The 18,657-nt window shown below is 36.5% G+C and overlaps 1 protein-coding gene across 1 annotated transcript; it reads right to left on the reverse strand.

Moving 5' to 3' along the window:
* Nucleotides 1-21: 21 nt before the first annotated feature.
* On the reverse strand, nt 22-14,604 carry LOC113235513. The gene is made up of 12 exons (XM_026471247.1): nt 14,433-14,604; nt 13,048-13,174; nt 12,083-12,226; nt 10,220-11,872; nt 9,207-9,398; nt 7,086-7,228; nt 4,122-4,241; nt 3,020-3,290; nt 2,121-2,462; nt 1,442-2,035; nt 886-1,077; nt 22-535 (listed from the first exon to the last, which is right to left on the reverse strand). The coding sequence occupies exons 1-12, from the start codon at nt 14,538-14,540 to the stop codon at nt 390-392; spliced, it is 4,032 nt and encodes a 1,343-aa protein (XP_026327032.1). The 5' UTR covers nt 14,541-14,604; the 3' UTR covers nt 22-389.
* Nucleotides 14,605-18,657: the final 4,053 nt, after the last annotated feature.

Consider the following 18,657-nt stretch of genomic DNA (forward strand, 5'->3'; position numbering starts at 1 on the left):
TTCGCGTCGGGTCAACCTGACGTTACTGACACTTCAATATGGAAAACTTCATACAAAATTTATGCAACAATTTAATTTTTCACTGGTATTCACGATACTGACCATTATGTGTCGGCACTGATAGGTGTGGATAGGCCTCTATACTGACGTCATTTAACGTTACTGACGCCGACAGTCGGATAGCTTCGTATAAAATATATGGAGCAATATTACTTTTCACTGACACTGATGTTCGTCCTCACGTATCGCCAGATATTTACGGATAGGTCTTAAAAAGGAAGACAGTACTCCAGTCGAGACACGCTATTCTAGTGAGTTAAAATTACTTGGTGCGATCGACACTTTAACTTCCTCTACGATCATAAACATTACATGTATCATTAGTAACATTAAGCTTCAGTCGTAATTTTCTTGTTTTTATTCTTCATCCTGAAGTATGTAAATTCTGCGGTCCAAAGGAAGACTGTTACCATTGTAACAGCGTTGAGGACGATTATAGGCAGTTGGTACGACCCAGATGCCTCTCGAATGCGTCCTGAAAAACGATAAGAATAAATTTGTCAACGGCAATTACTGAGATCCATAAATTTAAGCTATTTTCACGTGGAGTTTTGTAGTTTTCGTTTTATTATAAAATTTTAAGAATGTAAGGCTAATTATGTTTTTCAATCCTATTACTATAGACAGAAGGGGTGTAATAAGGGTTTTGAACTTTAAAATATATCTCTTATGTAATATTTATATCAAAATAATCGACGTACGAAATTGTAATAATTATCCAAATCATTACTATGAAGAAATGTGAGATTGTCCATTGAAGTATTTAAACGTGAAAATTGAGATAAGAAAATCTCGCTGTGTATAATTATCCTTGAGCATAATTACCCAGAAGAGATCCAATAGTGATTATAGTGATGCCATTAAAGAACATTTGTATACCAGACGCAAACGCAAGACGCTCTATTGGCACATAGCTAGGTATTACAATGTTCATGTATACAGTCCTGGCTCCCTTGGTAACTCCCATCGCCAAGGCAATGATGATCATACCAGTAAATGATGACGTAAACAGCATTACTGTAAGTATAAAAAAGACATCCATCAAAGTACTGTTACCAAACAAGAAACACATTTTAACATGAACCTCAAAAACGATTTTATGTGCACGTGTATAGCAACTTAATGTATGAGTTTACAATAGTTATCAACGTCAGTGGGGTCATTACTCTTCCAAGTATATGAACCGTACAAACACCCCAGTGGCCTATATTGGGAGGTAGCAATAGACTGTAACATTAGAAATTGATTCACGTACTTTAAATTTCCTAATCGGATCCTAAAAATAGATCAGTGGAATCTAGGTGCTAAGTGTATAATCATCTTAACTGGTTAATGACTTTCTCTATTAACTGAATTAGTTAGAAGTTCGATAATAACTTACTAGTCCTAATAAAGACAATGAGTAGCAAACTGGTCATGTACATCATTCTCGGAGACTTTTTGCACCACTCTCCGATAAAAGGGGACACGAATCTGAACAATGTATCCGTGAGTCCAATGACCGCCATTACTATAGCAATTTCACTTGTAGGGAATTGCATCATATCTCTCAGTATGATTGGCAACAAAAGTGAGAAATTAGTTTCAACACATGCGGCCAGCGATAAACCACATAAAATATTTACAAAAACAGGATCGGTAAGAAGTGTTAAGTCGAAGAAGTCGACAATTTTTCTCCCGAAACTTTTTTTCTTCTTCTCCCCAGATGTCAATTCTTTATCATTGACCTCTAGTTTTCTCGTTTCATTTTCAAGAAATATATTGATAGAGCTGCCTAAGTTAATTTCTTGAGATTCCCACCATCTATATCGAGACTCGGAAACTGGCGGTTCGGCATATTTGTTCCGTAAATCAGGATGTGAGATCGCGTTTCTCGGTTCGAGACTTGTATTGAATGAAAGAGATCTCATTGATATACTTTTTGGCGGAGGTGCCCTGTTTTCTATAGATTCTTCGACTTGGGGTAAAGAAACACCTGAAAATGAAATAACATTAACTTTATTATTACGTTATTCAATTACTAAATCAATTAGAACATAATGTAAGCAATATATGCATACCGTTCTCTTTCAATGGAGTAGTAATAGTGCCATTTATTAATTCTATACTAGTTTGTTTGTTCAATGGTTCCATTTCTTCTAAAGTTGGTTGATTTTTTAAGTACCATTTTGCTGGTCTAAGTAAACATGCTGCTACTAGAGAATGAAGACAGATGGCGCCTAAGATGAGGACGGCATATCTCCAACCATAGGCACTCATAAGGGCGCTCATTACAAGAGGCATACCAATGGCGCCTAGCCCTGTGATAGACATTCCTGCTCCGATAGCCCTCCCTCTCTTCTCTTTGAAAAATGAATTAATGGCTAAAGTAAATGCTGCCATGACTGCAGCTATTCCTATAGCTGTAAAAAAGAAAATTGTGCTTCATTATTTTGTGTGATAAACTCATCAATCGATCAAATAAATTAATTTTAATAGATATAATGCTTATTTAATATAATTTTCACTTTGATTAAATTCACTTCCTATAACTTATTTGCATATAATTGTTATTTGTAATTAAGAGAATTATATGTTATATAAAAAGAACTTTAAAATATGTTGTTATAAAGTCCTTTTTATATAACAATAATTTTAAATTCAAATAATTTTTACGAGGTTTTTACCCAGTATCTGTGATATACGCGCCTTTTTTTTATTATTATTTGTTTGCGTTTTCGAACATGTTTTATGTCATATTTATTTCAGTGTAAACCGTAAGTAAAAAATATGGTTTATAACTTATAGCAAAATTGTTATTTAAAATAAGTATAATGGCAATTTATTGTTATCAAAAATGATATTATAGAATATAATTTTATATTAAATGAGCGTTAGTTTAAAAATATTTATATGATACATTATACAGCCTTTCCACTCATCAGACATTTTTATATGAATTACAACCTCAAATACTTACAATTGATAATACTATATGAAAAAAGGAACATCCAAAAACTGGATGCCACTGATGTCAATATAAGGCCACCAGCAACGAATATAGCTCCAACGACGGCCACTTTTCTATAACCGAATCTTCGGAGTACTGGACCTCCGAAGAAGGAAAGTAACATTCCGAAGCCATGGTTCAGAGTGATGACAAGGGTGCCTTGGGTTGCAGATAAGCCTGTGTCGGCAAAGGCTTCTTGAAAGACCAGTCCAAAGCCAGCAATCAGAGGTAGTACTACCACCTAAAGAAAATTACAAAATAGTTTACATGAAATATGTATGCGTAAGGCAATGACGTATCTGTGGATTATTGTTAAAATATTTATGTAACCCAAAAAGATATCAAGAATAAATATAAAATAAAATATATTTATTTAAATCTCGACATTTATCAGTATCGTAACATAATAGAAGACATTTAGTTTACATGTGAACTATTATTTCGTTTATTTAACTTTTAAAGTAAATATTTAAATTAAGGTTATTTATATTTATATAACGCTTAACACCGACACATAAGACAATGTAACACAAAGGTACGAACAAATATACTCGTACATTTTGAAGGTTGCAAAGTTCGTTCTGAATGAATGTTTAATAGTGTTCGACTTGGGTATAATGTACCTATATTTACATATATGTATATACAGATGCGTTCGTCGTCAAAATGGGTCAATGATCGAGGTATCTAGCATAGTCAATATTATTAAACATTTTACATTCGAAAATTTATTACTAATATGAATAATTAAAATAAATATGGAAAAAGTCATTGGTGTCATGACTGTATTAGTCTGACGCTATCATAATGGACGCTATGAATAATTTGCATTACGGTATACGTTTAGTTTGCTAATTTATGTTCTATTAAAAATAAACGCAATGTGTTTTTTATCTGAAACATAAATATAACCAAGCGAAGCGACCGGCATTCATCATGCGAATTAACCAGTTTAACACGTTCATTTTAAAATTACATATCGTGTTTGGGTTTTGTAACAGAAGTTTTATAGCCCACGTCATTTTTAATACTGTTGTAAGTCTTTGCTATTTAAAGAAAATAGTATACTCACATTGTTAAGAGCGTAGGCGAAGGTAACAACCCATCCGTACCCTCCATCAGGTGGTACTTTGTTAATAGTCATTGTACCACTTCCAGCACTTACATAAGTTTCATTGTCACTATTACCAAATCGTCACTGCAATCTGCTATTATTATATCAACTATTGTTTTACTAAAACACATGTTGTTCACATTCTGTTGTTGCACAGACACATGTTATCACTGAGCTATTGTACAAACGGAGAATATATTGCCTCTATACAGATCCAACTAGTCAACAGACTTTCCGCACCTATTGTGCATAAGTAACAAATGAGATAATAAGCTGCCGTTCGAACATTCGTTATCTTTATAATTTTATTATTGTTATCAAGGATAGTACAAATAATTCTCCCGTTCGGTATTATTTAGTCCACGTCTGTTCGTGTCAACCCGATAAGTTGGTGTGAGCAAATTTATGTAGGTACTTAAATTATACGACATTTCACTTTAGAAATGTGTCTCACCTTCGGACAATACTTTGTCTCTTTTGGCATACTCTGAGCTGTTTTCACTATCGTAAAATTGCGAGGTAACTAGTTGGTCTCTAGGTCTATATTTCGAATCCGTTTATTCCATAGAGTACTTCCTATTATCGGTCATTGCCATCTGTGTGACCCGTCATACCGCTTTTTAACTAGTGTCCTACATTCGCTAGGTTAGGTTAGCTGCCAGGCAGTCCACTGCGATTAAAAGAACAGGATGAAGAGCTATTCTCACACTGGACTCTGGGAGGGTCCGTGCAAATGGACGGCACCGGTGGGCTTGTGGAAGAATGCGGCAGCGTCCCCGGGTTCTCGCCACAAGGTACATGGAGGAACACCCCCGGTGTTTTAGTGGATAGGCCTCTCTACTTATAGAGAGTAGAGTCCAGATAATACATAGCCCCGCGCCTCTCCCGGGCGGTCATAACCAAATCAATTTATTTCGTGTAGGTTTTGGAGTAACTCCTTGCTGGTATACAACAAAAAATTACACCTGTTGCATAAATTTGACAATTTCGTTTGATGGCGAAAACACTTAGTTTGATTAAGAAGCAAACGTGTTGTTACAGAAAACTTTCGATTGATTTTCTTAATTAAATGAAATACGAAATACTGGTGTAGACAATCGTGAGTTGAATGGCATATTCGAGATAACTCAATCAGTCGTTAGCTTAAATTAAATACGTATTGTGCAGTGATAAGCAGGTTAGTAAACATCTTGTGGAGCTGCTGCTACTATAATTAGTATAATTATTACGATTGGAGTCATAGTTTGATGTCACGTTGCCCAATATTAACGATAAGCACATTTTGTGTAAAGGTTTTATAAAATGCAGGGTTACTCTTTTGTCAGTCGTTAAATTAGACGCTAAATTAGTATTTCAAGATGCTATGTGTTTGATAGGATTGAAGATGAATCATTAACATAACTCCAGTTTGCTTTATTTCTATTATTCTGTTGACTATGTAAGAACGATTGAATAATTAGTTTTCTTTAGTTATTCTAGAGTTCAGTAATTATTATAATATTAACACGATAATAATCAATTGGTTTTAATCGAGTATAATCCGGTCACGCAACACATTATCGAAGTATCTACCTACGATCAGTTATTACAAAAACGATTACTTACTTATTTGGGATTAAGCGACGAGACACACTACTTACATTTACAATAATGATTAAATCACTCAATGTCAAGGTAATTATTTATATTATTGGCGGATGGCATTAAAACAATGGCTACAGTGTGTAAATGGTGCAAATTATGATGCTATAATGGATTCAAACCAAGAAAAACTACGCTATTATTCGTTTATGAAAGCTGCTCTTCTTTACACATAATCTTCACGAGCGCCTTTTAATATTTTATAAGCAATAGTTTTATAACGTTTATTTGCTGCTTCAATACGACCAGGCGCATTGTAAGCACGCCTTTGGTATTGAGTTTCTGACTAAAAATGCAATTCAATTTTGAATTAATTACTAATCGAGGTCAAACTCTTGTCTGTTGCTCTATTTTAATAATTACCCTGCTTATCCCAACTTCCAACTAAGTAACTTTCAACTTGTACACCGTAACAAATCAGAGTAAACAAACACAAGCGTTGTAAAACAAAATTAAAACACGAAGTTATGCGACGAGATGCGTTCGCGCAGCGTGGGCCACTATACTGACATGACGCACACTTACCTACTTGGTACCGGTTTAATCGTTAGTATTATTGAATAAACACGGCACGGTCTCTGGGGGGACGGTTTTTTTTTGTCTAAGATCACCCTTCTTATTTTTGCTACATCACAAAGGGATGAAAGTAGAATGGAAGGACACAATTTGGTAGTAAATACGGAAGTGCAATATCAATGTTTATTAGTCATTTAAAAATAAAATATTAGTGTTATGTAGGTATTACATGATAATTAAGTAGAAGTATACTGAATTTGTAAGTACAAAGGTTTGGTATTTCCTTGCCTATTTTGCCTTTGTAGTGTATGTGCGCCCACTCTTTATTTTGTTCTGTCCCAGCCGCAATTAGCTTCCTTTGTTCATAATTTAAATTATGGTGAATTGCTCGAATTTTAGTTCAAGAGAATTAAAAAAAAATTGTTTGTAGAGTTTTAACGGCTTTGGCATTACGTTTTTATGACGTGCATTATTTATTATCTCGTGCTCGTGATAGTGCCTAGTTCTATGCATTGTTATTAAAGTTAAGTAATATTTAATATCTACGTGTTTAGCAACTAATTGTACGTTTATTACAATGTGGATTTTTTAGAGTCGGGTTTATTTCTAAATTAACACATCCATTAGTGGAAAAATAGGAACACTATACTAAAAATAAGATTATTTTAAATAAATCTATGGCTTTTATAAATATAAATCACATATCCTATAGTACTTCTAAAAATTGTCAATAAGAAATTATAATATCAAATTAATATATGATTACGCAGCAACCAGCTCTTCTTTAGATTCGTTTCGTGTTTTTGCCCTGATGTACTTCTCCAGACCCCACGATAAAGCTGTGAGCCAAGTGAAAATGTTCAAACAATGAAGGGTTACTTCTGTTCTTGCACTCTCGTAGATCCAACCTACGGAAACAAACTACGGGTTCATCGCACTTGTATGGGTACTAAAATGTTTTTAAGATTATATTTTTGGTAAAGATGTTTGTTAATAATGACAAGGACCAGCTGAAAACAGGAGTACTCGATTTGGTACACGCTGAATAAGTCTATGTACTTGATTAGGTACATATTGAATTACGATACATAATTCTATGGAGTTCAAACGTCTCTACTTTATATACTTTTTTCAAAATGTATAAAATATATTAAATAAAAATGTATAAAATAAGTAAAAGGAATAAACAAGTAGTTGTAAAGTATCTTTTAAGTAAGTCGTTTCTAGAAGACTCATGCCCAGCTATCGGTCGTACAGAGGTTGAAATGTTCTATTATCATAATCATACGTAAAGCGTTTGTTTGCACGCAAAAATAATTAAATGAATGACAAACAAACTTTTAATATGGATCAATTTTATATGCTTTTTGCTTGTAAATAAATTAATTTAATTTTAGGATTGCAAAGCCCTTGCAGGGTTCATGTTTGGTTCGTGACAACATTTTAACAACTAGATTTGTACAACTTGATACGCAATAAAGCACTTGATTTGATTTCATTTCATTTGAAACGACTCCATAATTTTGGACTGTCACTAGTTAGTAATACTTGCTAAGCTAAGTAAAATTGCTTAAGTAAACTAGAGTCTGGTTAGTTTGCTATAATAATGCCATTTTCTTCAAAGACTTCCCTCGAGTTATCAAGGTATAAGAAACCAAATAATTGCAATTGTAAACACTAAACAATACTGAAGGAAAAGGAGTATAAGAATTGGACCACACTTGCCTCGCGTCCATGCTAAACATTTCTTTTATTATGAGCAATGGTCGGAAAAAGGTATTCCACATATATAGATACATGCTTAGAATAATAACGCATAGAAACCTAGTCCGCACACGCTAAGTGAGGCAAATTGAGCGCTCCCAATGGGCCTACACGAGCGGGCAGGCCTTCAGTGCTCAAGGTCAACTTGCACCGCGAACAGATCAAGAATTTTAGCTAAAAATGACGAAATGTGCGGTAAATGAGTGTAAAAATACGTCATACAAACATAAAATAGATACTAACATCACATTCCACAAGGAAGTAACGCGTTTCAACTTGTATTTTTATATAAATATTCACTAAAACCGAAAATTAACCTACTACTAAAACTAGCCTACATGAATTTGATTTTTGCCTCACTTGTGACAGTTCATTTGATATGAAACTATCATTCTATGCGTTATTATTCTAAGGATACATGTATAGATATAGCTACCGGATTTCCGGAAATACATGGTTTTACTGCATCGTACATCGGACAAAACTACCGACGTATGAAGTGGAAGTTGGATTTTAAAGTAATGCTAATGGTGCCATGTAAAAAATGCAGTAGCTAATTGACTTTTACCAAAACAGAGAATAAAAAAGTAAGGAGAATGGTCATTCACCGCCCCTCCCTAGCTTTAGATACTGCATATTGACAGTCACATTGATGGAATGACGACATTTGCTAGAAGAACTTAAGAAAAAGAATTACGACAATTTTAACATGTTAATTTTCATGATATAAATATTTAAATTAAAAAACACAGTACAACAGATGTTCATACATTCGAACCACTAGCAGAAATGTCGTACCTTTTTTAAATGGAAAATGTTCACACTAGATTATTTTAATACTTTTTATAAAAAGAACTGCTGGACGCTTAAACGCCTGACGAAAAAGTGCCATTTTTGACGGCTGTATCCATATACGGCTATGTATCTTCATAAATAGAATAACGAGAGGAGTTTCTTTCGTCCGGAAATCCGGAATTAGAAAAAGTAATTAATTTGGTGGTTTCAAAAACTCTATTTCGCTCCTTGTAGCTATATCTATCTATACATGTATTTATATTTGTGGCGCACCTTTTTCCGACCATTAATTATGACATGATAAATGGGGCCGAAAGTTAATCTTACCCACAACGGGTCCAAGAGCAATATAAGCAATCCCAGCACTCAGAAGTTGTAAACCAGAGGCGCCAGGGAGTTTATGAAGCGGTACATGTGTCGGTATCACCAGTGCCATGAAAACTGTACGCAGGCCCTTGCCGAAGCCAATCAAGCACGCCACTATCATCACCACCCAGTACCTCTGGCTGAAAGTTAATACTGGAAAAGGAAAACGTATAGAACATTTAAGTATTTATCTGCATAAATTGTTAGCGCTTTAGAAATAAGGTATGTATATATATAGACATCTCACGCCTTTTTTCCATTGGGATAGGCAGAGAGAACAGTATTCCACTTGCTACGGTCCTGACATACATTTTTCTCCTCATCAATACGCATCTGTGCTTTCATACACGCTCACACTCGTCTTATTAATCTGTTTCGTAAATCTTTTTTCATTCATTCTCTCTAAGTGTCCGAACTATCTAACCATGCCTTTAACTATATTTGTCACTACATCTTCTTCCACGCCGCAAAGCTCTTTTATCACACTGTTCCGTAATTTATCCATCGGTCACCCCAGCCATATTTCTCAAAGCTCTCATTTCTACTGCCAAACCCAACGTTCACTACCATACATAAGTGTAGGAACTAGCACCCCCTCACGCACAGCCAGTCGTGCCTTTTTAGACACTTTCCGACTGCCCATGAAGGCATGCAACGCACTTTTCACCTGATTCATTGCGTTCACTCTCCTTTCAATGTCACTTTCATATCTTCCATCACACCTAAACATAGAACCCAAATACACTAACTCTTTCACTTGTTCCACTTTTTCTCTTTCAATGAATATCGAGCAATAAGTCATATCTTCCTCTCTTTTAAAAACTATTAAGAAGTTAAGTTACTGTAGTAAGTGAAGAGATAATGCATATATTACATAATATTAATAGAAAGTACTCACTATCTGTCTCTAGTAATATTAGGTATTACCTGGATTGACAGAGGTAAACGCAATTGGTGCACAGTGTTTTACATACCTACTCTCCCCATAGCCATAGAGATGACTCCAAAAAGGAAGAACGAGTTGTTGTCCCAGCCGATTTTTCCAGCTATAAACGGTATGCAGAACCGTACGCCAACGTCGACTCCACCTAGTATTGACATAAAGTCCGAAATCTCTGATGGACTCAAATTAAATCTGCCCAGTATGAAAGGCGTCAAAATAGAAAAATTGAGTTCGTTAAAATTCGCCAAAGTTATGCCCAACATCAGGTTAATGAATGTGAAATCTTTTAGCAAATCTAAATCAAAGAACAATGCAACTTTTTGGCAAAATGTTAATTCTTCTTTTTCTTCGTCATCTAGGTTTTCATCTTGCTTTTTATCATCGCTGTATTCAAACACGTCATCGTCTAAATCAGTACTGATTAATAACTTAAGTTTTTGGTCGGTCTCTTCATCTTTTTCTTTCAAGTATTGCTCAAGCTTCAACGAAGCCTCTTTTAAAACTTCACTTTCATAGTTAAAATTGTTAGATTTCCTTCTTTGTCTTGTTGTGCGATATGATTGATTGCTGTGGTTGTCTTTAAGATACTTCCTTTCCTCGTTGTCGTCGAAATTTTTATACGACACGTTGCTGTGGTTATTTCTGTTGTAAAGTTCTCCGTACGGAGATTCTACAGGCAATTTAAGTGTTTTTACGCTTTTACTACTAGCTAGGTGTTTTTCAGCTCTGTCAATAATTAGTTTTTCCCTTTCTGGGTCTATCTGTTCTAAAACTGCCTTTTCATCTGCTTTTAAATCTTGTGGTGCTTTAAGTGTCGGACAATCTTCTATTTCAGATTCTGGGATTTGTGTATCAGTGATAGATATTTTACGTTTCGGTTTATATGTTTCACGTTCTTGAGCTAAAGCTCCAAGGTTAACAGAGGAGTTCTTTTTTGATTCACTTAAATATATCGTTGACGATTTTCGAGATTTATTTTCAGGTAAGTTCGTCACAGTTGGTTTTTTACCAGAATCTCGTTCAAACGTTAAAGCTCCAAGATTAGCTGTTGAGTTTTTCTTAGATTCATTTAAGTACAAAGTTGACGATTTGCGTGATCGATTTTCAGTTAAATTTGTCATAGAAGGTTTCTTTGAGTTTAACCGAGAATTTCTGTTCGATCCTTCTCTTGACGGAAGCCTGCTTCTTAGTGATTGTCTCGACTGACTGAAATATGCATCGTTGGCACGAACCATCATTGGGATTCCAGGGTCTGTGATTTCATAACCTGTATTTACTGGATCATCTTCATTGTAAAGATATTGACTGGAAAAGGCACTAAGATTTTTTATTTTTTGGCTGAAATAGCCACTTTCTTTCTTTTTGTCATTAGTTAGTCGACTTTCTTTACAATCAGGCTCCAAAAATATTTCTTCTTCTTTTTCCTTTGGCTTTTTTGAATGCCATTCTACTGGTTGTAAGAGAAGTGCACAGGCAATGGAATGTAGAGAAAAACCACTTAAAAATAGAGTTGTTCCCCTAGGACCGAATGTGGGGAATAAGAAAAACTTAAATATCTGGGGCCATAAAATCGGTCCAAGACCTGTGGTCGTCCATGACAATCCCGTTGCTAATCTTCTTCTCTTTTTCCAGTAAGTATTTAATGCGAGCGCATTTGCAGAGCTGCTGATACCATATCCAATACCTAAAAACATAGTAATAAAATAATAAATATTACACAACATTACATACGTTGCTTTAATTCCAAAGTAAGTAGCCAAAGCTCTTGTATAGAGCTCGGGATCTCAGAGATGGCGACTCCGTAAAAACTGGTGTGCGATCCACTCGACCACGGAGGCCGTCAATTGTTTTATATTTACTCATAGTTTTGAAATGTGAGAGTAATCGTACTTACCATAAAGAATTGAAAATGACATCAAATAAGAAGCGAAATTGTAGGAAAAAGTCGTGAGTAGTAATGAGATGAACACAACAATGGCACCCGTCAAAGATACAGCGCGGTAACTGAATGTTTTAAATACTGGACCATTCGCTAGTCCTGAAATTTAAAGAGGTAGTATATTAATAACAAGAAGCAATGTTTCACAATGTTCAGGGAAGACATAATACGAGTAGTACATAGTATATACATACTCAAAAGTGAGTTATTTCAAGTAAAGACGCAATGTAAAGATTTTCTTGCACACGTTTTTGTAATTTGTTTAACAAGCAAAGTATAAGTACATTTAAATAAATAATCTTGCAATTGAGTGTCCATGTGAGCTCTAAGAGTACATTACAAAAGAGAAGACAGAAGAGCGGCAATAGTGAAGTTATCCCAAAGTCGCCGAATTGAAATAATACAGCCGACAGATGGTCATTATTTTCTACATAAGTAGGGTATAGGGTTATACGAAAAGAGCACTATAACCAATGCAAGCAACACTGCCTGCACAGGGACCTCAGTTGGGTCCTGACCCCAGATCAGCCCATTTGCACCGACTTCATTAGGTTCTCAAAAGGCTAGTAGTGCCTTGGATGAGCTACCTGGTGCACCGCGCGTCTCCACGACTTAGGCCCTCATAGACCGTTACGAAGATGCGCTATCTGCGCGCGAGATGAATGTCCCGACCACATACTACCAGGACAGACGAACGTGTCCATTCACACATGGCTACAGCTAACCACAAGACTCGGCGAGTCCAAGAATACCCTGGTTTTACCGGAGAGCCCGTAGTCTCCCCGGAACTCCCTATCTCTTGGGTCGGTAGATAGGGCAGACAGATGGCCAGCCGGGAGTAAAAATTGATCCTGTAAAAGTAAAAAAGGAGAAGAGCCGGTATGGTATCAAGGAGTTACCATGCAAGGCGCGTCACGCACCGACGCAAGACGTCAGGGCGGAGTTCATGTTGATTATTGTTGTGAGAGCCGATCCGGTGACACCCACTTGTGCCAGTCTATCCCGAAACAGCAGACCAAATTGTTGGAGCATTGGAAGCGCCGATAACTGGAAGTAGAAATCGGTCAATGTTTCAATGTTATTTATTCATTGAATACAAAAAGTCAGACGGTCCACTTGATGGAAAGTGGCTACCACCGCCTAGTGGTGAATTCGCGTAAAGTGGCAAAGCTGTGCTCGGCAATTCATATTCCTATTCTTACACTTGGCAATCTCCATGAAAAAATTATTATTAGGTAAAGGGTCAATTCCTGTCGCTTGTAGAGTTTGTTACGGGCAAACGAAGTATGTCTTTACAAATTATTGTAGGCTGTGACTATCCCAGTTTTCACATTTCAGTTGTTACATTTTCTTGTCTTACGATACCTGCGCTCAATAATATTTTATTTTGTATTTACCATATGATTGAATGTGGATTTGTTTTGTTCAACTTGTACACCAAAATAAAGAGTTCTTAAGTTTTCGCTAAAGATATAAATCGCGTGTACTTGTGTTTTCAAACAAACCAACAATTCGGACCCTTTACAAGTATCATGGTCACGGCTAACTGATTTCCATTATTAAATAATAAACTTAATAAAAAATCATATTCTTAAGGCCCCTTTTCCTCCGAGGTTTTGACTAGCTAGGTACGCCACTGTTGCGATAAGGGAGAATATTAATATTACGAATATGTTGCCGTGGGATACAAGATCATAAGTTTTCTGTGTCAGTGATTGTTCGGGCAGATAGACCTGATAAACCGAGGGTCAGAATCGATTAAAAATATGTATGACAAGACTTGGTGGAATTTTTAATGTTTATTAGACAGACAAAGGGAACAGAATCAAACAAACGATTTATCAGATAGATATCGATGCTGGTACATGGGCACAAATGGGCTTATCTACGTTTGTCTACTAACACAAGGACTAAAGACGATAACCTACTAAGTGATGTCTCTTTACAAAGAACTCAAAAAATGATCGCGAGTTTTATCGTAGCACCGCTGTCTGAATCATATCTGCTGTCTTTTGCGTTTTAGGTACTTGAACTGCTACAAATTATCTACAAATTTCACCGGGTATATTATATATTTTCTAAGGATAGTTTCATCATTTCCTCTTTTGCACACCAGCTCAATCCGTCCTGTGCGAGTCTCTTCCACAGTCTTCCTGCCACCCCGACGAAATCGTCCGACTACCTAGCAGGTGGTGGTCTGCCTCGAGGACGTCTAGCTCCTATCAAGTACCATTCAGTGATCGCCTTGGTCCAGTAAAATAAAATGTTCAATTTTGAATAGATATTATGTAGAAATAAAACTTACATTTGACAAACCAGCAGCTAACACGATCATCCAACCCCAGCCGCCGTCGGGAGGGATGAATTCGCCTTCTTTCTTCAATCTAGACTTTATTTCTTTTGGCTTTGCCATTTTCTGTAAATAAGTTATTTTAAAACTGCTATTATTTCTATTAGTTGCTATTACGGTGCTTCTTTTGTTGCCGAGTGCAATACGATTTATTAAAGAGTCAAAAATTTACTATTCACTGTTTGCACATATATATAATAAATAGGAGTATGTTGTTCGACGATGTTCTACGTACACTGATACTGTGAAGTCCCAACCTTTTTATAAATATCATTCGCCAACCTACGATAAGAGTAATCACGCAGAAGGAACGATTCCAAGAATTACTTTCATGAATAGTGCGGTAGTACTATTCATGTTGATGAGTATTTTATTTATTTACTTAACACAAAAAGTAAATTATTTGTTTCATTTAAGATACCAATGAGTCAATGAGGAAGTATGCACAATACACACAGAACGATATGGTTGAGATGTTTTTTAACGACTTCAAAAATAAGGAGGAGGATATTCCGACATTTGTGAACCGATTTCCGTGATATTCAGCAGTGATCCCATTCAAATTTGGAGAAATTATTCCACCTTTAAGAATGGCGATTAGGGGATGAATCCCGGTTATAGGATTTCAAATACTTTCCGTTTTAAGCGACACGCCTGTCCATAACAGTAACAGTGCCAATCAGAGCTTTAAATCACAAAGATATTAGGAACACTGCCACTGCGCCCGTTGTTGACAAGTCCCATGTGTTTGTAAGTCTGTAATTTCATCAGCACCCTTACCCTCCCAAATCATAACGCAGTAATGCTCACGTTACTGATTGGCGACAGAAATACACTCGAGAGCAATGAATCCGGGTCACTTAAAGAATCCAAAAAATCTCGGAAAGTAAGAATGCTAGGTTAATGCAATAAATTGTATTTAATAGACAATTTAATACTCCTTAAATGAAAGTAAAAAAAATATGAGTCACCATACATTTTATTTACACAAAATTACATAAAGAAAAAAAACTGCTGATATCTCCTTAAAACAAAAATAGAAAACATGAAATTTTTGAACTTTATTACGATTTTCTTGAATTTTAATACTTCGTATTGCCTCCTCGTGCTTCCATTATTGCGTTTAGGCGGTTTGGCATGCTGTACACCAAGTTCCTTATACGATTTTGGGGAATATCCTCCCATTCCTCTGTGAGAGCAATTTAGAGCTCACGAAGCGTGATTGGGGGAGGGTTTCGTTGTTTTACGCATCTCCCTAGCTCGTCCCAAGCATGCTCGATCGGGTTGATGTCCGGGCTGCGCGCTGGCCACTCCATACAAGTAATGTTCATCTCTTGAAGGTAGTCATTTACAATCCTACCTGTATGAGGTCGGGCATTGTCATGCATAAATATAGCATCCTCACCAAAATTGACCATAAATGGACCAACGTGTTCATTGAGGATTGCATCTACATATCTTTCGCTAGTTAAAGAGCCGTTTTCTATGATCACCAGCTCTGTGCGACTTTCAGAAGAAATTCCGGCCCACACGAGTACAGACCCACCACCGTAGGCTACTTTTTCTTCGATGCATGCTTGCTTGAATCTTTCCCCTGGTCTTCTATACACTCTGTGTCTTCCATCGTGCTTGTAGAGAATAAATTTTGATTCGTCGGAGAACATAACTTTCGACCAATCTTCAATACTCCAATTTACGTGGTTCTGGGCATATCTTAGTCTTGAAATACGATGCCCACGCTCCAGTTTAGGGCCGTTTGCAGGTCTAAGGGGTTTTAAGTTAGATTCAGCAAGCCGACGTCTTACTGTCCATGCACTTGGGTTACTTCCTCCGAGGCGTCGAAACTGATTTGTGAGTTCAGCTCCTGTGGGAAAGCGATTTCGATGCATGGTGGTCACCAAGTATCGGTCTTCTCGTGCTGTGGTACACCTAGTTCTGCCCGTTCCTGGTCTGCGTAGGTTAGAACCAGTTTCTTCGTAACGTCGGAGAACTCTTTGTACTGTTGACAGCGACACACCGACAGTCCTGGCTGTATCGCGCTGACTCCGGCCAGTTTCCACCAATGTAAGTATTCTGGTGCATTCTTCAAGTGTAAGCGACATGATTTCAGCTTAAATAATGAATATTAAGCACTATCAACATGGTTTATGTACCCACATAAATGACAGATTACAAACAAAAGCAAAAACAAATGCTGTAATTTCGTAGTTCCATCTTCGAAAGTGTTCCCTTTTCATATTTGATTTTTTTATGATATAACTTTACAATAACTAAAAAGTTTTAATACCTTCATTTAAGGAGTATTAAATTGTCTATTAAATACATTGACTTACAAATAAATGGACGACGGGTCTAATACAAAAACCACGAAAAAAATGTCCCAAGTCAATCTATTCGAAATTTAAATTGTTATGTCATCGCAGTATCGCGCTGTCCGTAGAACAAATGAAGACTAAAGCGGAGTGTCGCGCTCTGTATACGATTTTAGCGCCTTACAAGTGCGGACACTTTTTAGCGCGGACCCGACGTCCATATAATTGTAAGTCAATGATTAAATACAATTTATTGCATTAACCTAGCATTTTTAGTGTCCGAGATTTTTCGGATTCTTTTAGTGACCCGGATTCATTGCTCTCGAGTGTAGGTAAAGTGGCATTATTGCCCTGGACGAACGAATTCACAAGGGCCTCTACTGCTACTAAACCGTTAACCAATTTCAATAAAACTTGACACATAGATACATGTAATTCCAATTAAAATAAAATGTTATGGTGACTTAAAGCTGATCTGAGGACGGAAATGGCAGACAGGTGAGAGGAACTTCTTAACCGTGTCTGTACAAAAAAGCTGCCACCTTATGTTTGAGCTCATTTGATTAGTTTTGACGAGGACTTCCATATACGTTTCAGTTATCGTTGAAGAGACCGCAGTAAAACTTATTGTTCTATAAAAATACCGACCTCAAAAGTTCGATTATCCGGTTTCGCTGTGTTCGTTTACTGCGAATGCTGTAGAAATGAGAGTTTTGCGCTATATGTGAAGTATCACTCTTAAAGATAGAATGCTGAATAGTATAGTAAGAGAGCGTTGTAGTATGAAAGATTATGTAGTGACAAGGATAGAGAAAAAAATGCTTTGATGGTTTGGCCATGTAGAAAGAATGAATGTTGGTAGATTGACGGCACAAATTTTAAGGCGAACGTGGATGGAAGCGTGGGGAGAGGTATACCGCGGCGAATATATCTCAATCAGATTGAGGATGTCCTTAAAAAAGGCTGCGTTAAAAGTACCAGGAATAAACGGGCATGTATGAAGAGATTGATGTGAGCGGAAGAGGCGAAGGAGGTTTTTCAGGAGCGTATCAAGTGGAGGTTAGGGAGAGTTAGTGGAGTTAGGGAAATAGGCTTGATGATATGTATGTGTATAATTATAATAATATGTTTTGTTCTTGACGTGTAGCGTTACAACTTTTGTTTCAATACCTCTTAGAATGTTTACGCACTACGTCCTATTCACTTCACTTCACTTTTTATTTTTATGGCTCCATCATTATGAGAAATGATGATTTTGCCAATGTCACGGTTGAAAGAAAAAAAAAACAAAACAAAAAAAATACGCTGATCTCTAATAGGACATTAACCGGTGTTGATGAGTTGTCCACGGGAGTACTCAGTTGAGTATCTAAAACGAAAGACAACACAAACATGTATTTATAAATATATGTTATTTAAGTGGATAAATTTACATAGAGTAACAATATGGGGGGAGAACACTAAAGTTAAGAGGTTATGTTAATGGGGCGGGGGAATTTTGGAGGAAGTAAGTTATAAAGTGGAACAGCAATATTAGGGCAATTGAAAAAAATGTGTTCTAAGGTACCATCTTCTAAGCCGCACTCGCACAGAGAGTGATCTCGGACTCTGATTTTACGCAAAAATAAAGCGCAAACGTATAATGGTGGAAGTGATGTTTTTAGGCAAATCGCGACGTTTAAAAAACCAGGGTTTAGTGGGTAGATTTGGTTGGAGGTTACCATAGTGTCTACCAACAGTTTGTCGTGATTCCTGTCATAGGTCCGACCAGGAGGCTAGCATTTGGGGTTTGGTCATGGCGAGCAGATCTTTGGGAAAGCGCTTATACGTCCTATTCGTATCGTTCCGAATCCGAGAAATGACGTTTT

This window comes from Hyposmocoma kahamanoa, unplaced genomic scaffold, assembly GCF_003589595.1.
Source record: "Hyposmocoma kahamanoa isolate Upper Pololo Valley unplaced genomic scaffold, ASM358959v1 87, whole genome shotgun sequence".
Classification (NCBI taxonomy): Eukaryota; Metazoa; Arthropoda; class Insecta; order Lepidoptera; family Cosmopterigidae; genus Hyposmocoma; species Hyposmocoma kahamanoa.

Bases quoted from the DNA above. Each gene is read 5' to 3' on its own strand.
- LOC113235513 (XM_026471247.1), bottom strand. From the start codon at position 14,540: ATGGCAAAGCCAAAAGAAATAAAGTCTAGATTGAAGAAAGAAGGCGAA. The intron at 7,229-9,206 runs GTAAGATTAACT...TTGTTTCCGTAG, and splicing joins TGCTCTTGGACCCGTTGTGG to GTTGGATCTACGAGAGTGCA. The intron at 2,463-3,019 runs GTAAGTATTTGA...TCTTTTTTACAG, and splicing joins TTCATATAGTATTATCAATT to CTATAGGAATAGCTGCAGTC.